The 3312-nt window shown below is 37.1% G+C and overlaps 1 protein-coding gene across 1 annotated transcript; it reads right to left on the minus strand.

Moving 5' to 3' along the window:
• Positions 1-888: 888 nt before the first annotated feature.
• On the minus strand, positions 889-1821 carry LOC110259079 (olfactory receptor 4C16-like). The gene has a single exon (XM_021082374.2). It carries the CDS (start codon positions 1819-1821, stop codon positions 889-891), a length of 933 nt encoding a protein of 310 aa, XP_020938033.2.
• Between the last annotated feature and the right edge of the window lie 1491 nt (positions 1822-3312).

The raw sequence follows: 3312 nt of genomic DNA on the forward strand, positions 1-3312 counted from the left end.
AACTACATGTACTCTGTACTTCTAGCTTACATGAATATACCTTAATTTGGGCCGTCTGTGCTATAATCATAATAACCCACTATTATAAACAAATTATTGAAATTAGTATGATTCAAGAAAAAATGTAATATTTCTTCCATAATATAAGAGATCAATTTAATAGCAAAAAAGGATTTGTTTTTTTCTTCTTCTAGGGCTGCATCTGTGGCATATGGAGGTTCGCAGGCTAGGGGTCTAATCAGATCTGAAGCTGCTGGCCTACACCAGAGCCACAGCAATGCCAGATCCAAGCTGCGTCTTCAACCTACACCACAGCTCACGGCAACGCCAGATCCTTAAGCCACTGAGCAAGGCCAGGGATCGAATTCGCAACCTCATGGTTCCTAGTCGGATTCGTTAACCACTGAGCCACGACGGGAACTCCTGAAACTGTTGCTTTTTGCTGAGTCAGGAAGAACAACCAAGTTGAAGTTCCACAATGAGATGTAAGACCACAGTTTCTAGTAAATAAACTCTCTGGAAGGAAACCCTGTCAGGCTGTGGTTATAAGCAAATAGAAGTATTACTATAAACAGAAGTCAACGCAAAGGGCAGTGGAAACAGGAGCTCAAACCCACCAGTGATATTAGGCAGACAAGAAAGGCAGAGACACTTAGATAGCAGTGACCATCTAAGATAAGGTGTCTCACATGACTGTAAGATCTGTCTCTTCTTCTACATAAATTTGACCCAACACTATCTAGCACATGTGTTTGTATTGTCAATATTCCTATAGAAACTAATCTTCATGCCCCAAATTAGGATTATAGTAACTCCATAATAAGATATTATTCAGTGTGGACTTCTTTTTAGGTCCATCCAAACTATGAGGAAAACTGAAACCTCCATTCATCTTTTGTTGTCTGAAACTAACCTCTTGGTCCATAGCATCCTCATTGCATTTTTCACTTCTGCATTCCTTAGTGTATAAATTAAAGGGTTGATCAAAGGTGTTCCAAGTGTATAAAACACAGCTATCATCTTATCCATGGAGAAGGTGGTTGCAGGGCGTGTGTATATAAATATGCAAGGACCAAAGAACAAGATGACCACAGTGATGTGGGAGATGCAGGTGGAGAGGGCTTTTTTCCTCCCCTCTGCACTGTGGTTTCTCAGAGAATACAAGATGATGACATAGGAGACCATCAGCATGACAAAACTCACTGTACAGATGGCTCCACTGTTGGACACCAAGAGTAGGTTGGTCACATAGGTGTCTGCACAGGCAAGTTTCAGCAAAGGCTGCAAGTCACATATGTAATGATCAATCACATTGGGACCACAGAATGGTAAACTCAAGGCTAGAAAAATCTGAGCTAAAGAATGCACACAGGATCCTACCCAGGCAACAGCCACCAACACACCACAGACCTGGTGGCTCATGATGGTTGTGTAGCGCAGAGGTTTACAGATGGCCACATAGCGGTCAACAGCCATGAGGATAAGGATGAAGATCTCCAGGCAGCCAAAGAAATGGAATGAAAAGATTTGCACTATGCATTCATTAAAAGAGATAGTGGCATTCTTCAAAAGGGCATCTGCAATCATTCTAGGAGCTATGCAGGTGGAAAAGCAGGTATCAGATAAGGATAAGTGGAAAAGGAAGAAGTACATTGGACTCCCAAGAGCCTGGCTGGTCTTGATGGTAGTAATAATCAGAAAGTTACCCAGCAATGTCCCCAAATAGAAAATCAAGAAAGTAAAAAATACGATTTTCTTCCTAACAGGATCCTGGGTCAACCCAAGTAGAATGAACTCAGTCACATTATTGTTCAGATGCATGATTTCATGAATAAGAAGAGGTGAGGTGAAATGGTTTATCTGCAAAAAAAAAAAAAAAAAAAGAAAAAAAAGAAAAGAAAAAGAACAGAATTCATTCATAATGTGATATATGATTTTTAGGAATATCTTTAGAAAAATAAATATTCCTCCTCATAGATATTTTAGCTATGGTTTCTTAACAAGTCACCTCAACACTTCATTCCCCAATTTGTAATGACTACCTCATAGGGTCATTATGAGTCTCAAATAAGCTTGTGAGTAATAGACTTTTCTATAACCTTCTTCAAATGCAACCCTTTGTGATTAATGTTAATAATTCAGTGAATATAAATTTAAGAGATACAGTTCCATTTTGTTAACTTCATTGTTTTTCCATATTCAATAAATCTTTTCAAATTCAATAAAATTCCAAATTCAATACACCACACATGTTTGGGTGGTGTATCAGCTGGCATTTTGGAAGTGCATAATACAAAGGTAAAAATCGCAGCGTACTCTGACCCCATACAAATGTCTTCTGTGTATGCATATTAACCATGCGTTTGTATACATATTTATAGAAATGTATATTTTATTATTAGGCATATTGAATTATATGCCCAAATTCACTGTGCACTCTCTTCTAAATATTCATACTTATTGAAAAGAGGAAGAGTGTGCATGTATAATCTCTAAGTAAAATGCCCTTTCTTTGAAGCACCTTTATGACATTTAGTATTTGACATACACTAATACAGAGAAGTGAACATTCTTTGGTAACTGGTAATATGTTCAATATCCCCATTACTATTTTTCACTTTTCCAATTTCTGAAAATCATCCTTCAAAGGATGAAATTTCCTAAGGGTGCCTATAAATTACAGGGGGATACTATCATTCAATAGTTTATATTTTCACGATTCAATGGTTTGCTTAAACATTTTAGATATGAGGTCCTTTGGGAAGATGTCACCAGGCAGTTCATGTAGGACCAGATCATGGTTCTAATCCCCAGTAGAGTTTGTTTTATCCAAGTACCTGAAATCTCCACATTACTGTAAAATATTCAGTTATTCAGAAGAAGGATGGAATATAATTTTTCATTAAAAGGGGAGAGGAGAGTTAGTAACCGACTTTATTCAATTTGCCTTCTAACTTGGCAAAATCAAAGATAATTCAACTTTGAAACTTTGTTTCCCTCAAAGGAAGATTTTTTTTTTCCCAGATATGGAAAAAAAAATTATCATTAGTTTACCTTGAAGAACAAGATCTTTCTTCTAAGTCTTTCTTGTCAAGATGATGTCAAAAAGAACACCATTTGCAAGAAAAACAGAAACTGAATGTGACAAATTTAAATATAATTTGGAAGACTTACCCCATTGTATTCCTTCTCAGTCCCACCCATACATTCAATGCATTCTCTCGAAAGCTGTGAGCAGCCAAAGCAAAGACTGAGACAGACCAAATAGGAAGCAAAATTACTCTTAATTATACTTTTGCTCTCCTTTGGTAA

This window comes from Sus scrofa, chromosome 2 (assembly GCF_054392235.1).
Source record: "Sus scrofa isolate SSC_HxYL_T2T_F1_AM1 chromosome 2, Sscrofa_HxYL_maternal_Yorkshire_Landrace_v2.0, whole genome shotgun sequence".
NCBI classification, from domain to species: Eukaryota; Metazoa; Chordata; class Mammalia; order Artiodactyla; family Suidae; genus Sus; species Sus scrofa.

Bases quoted from the DNA above. Each gene is read 5' to 3' on its own strand.
- LOC110259079 (XM_021082374.2), bottom strand. From the start codon at position 1,821: ATGCATCTGAACAATAATGTGACTGAGTTCATTCTACTTGGGTTGACC.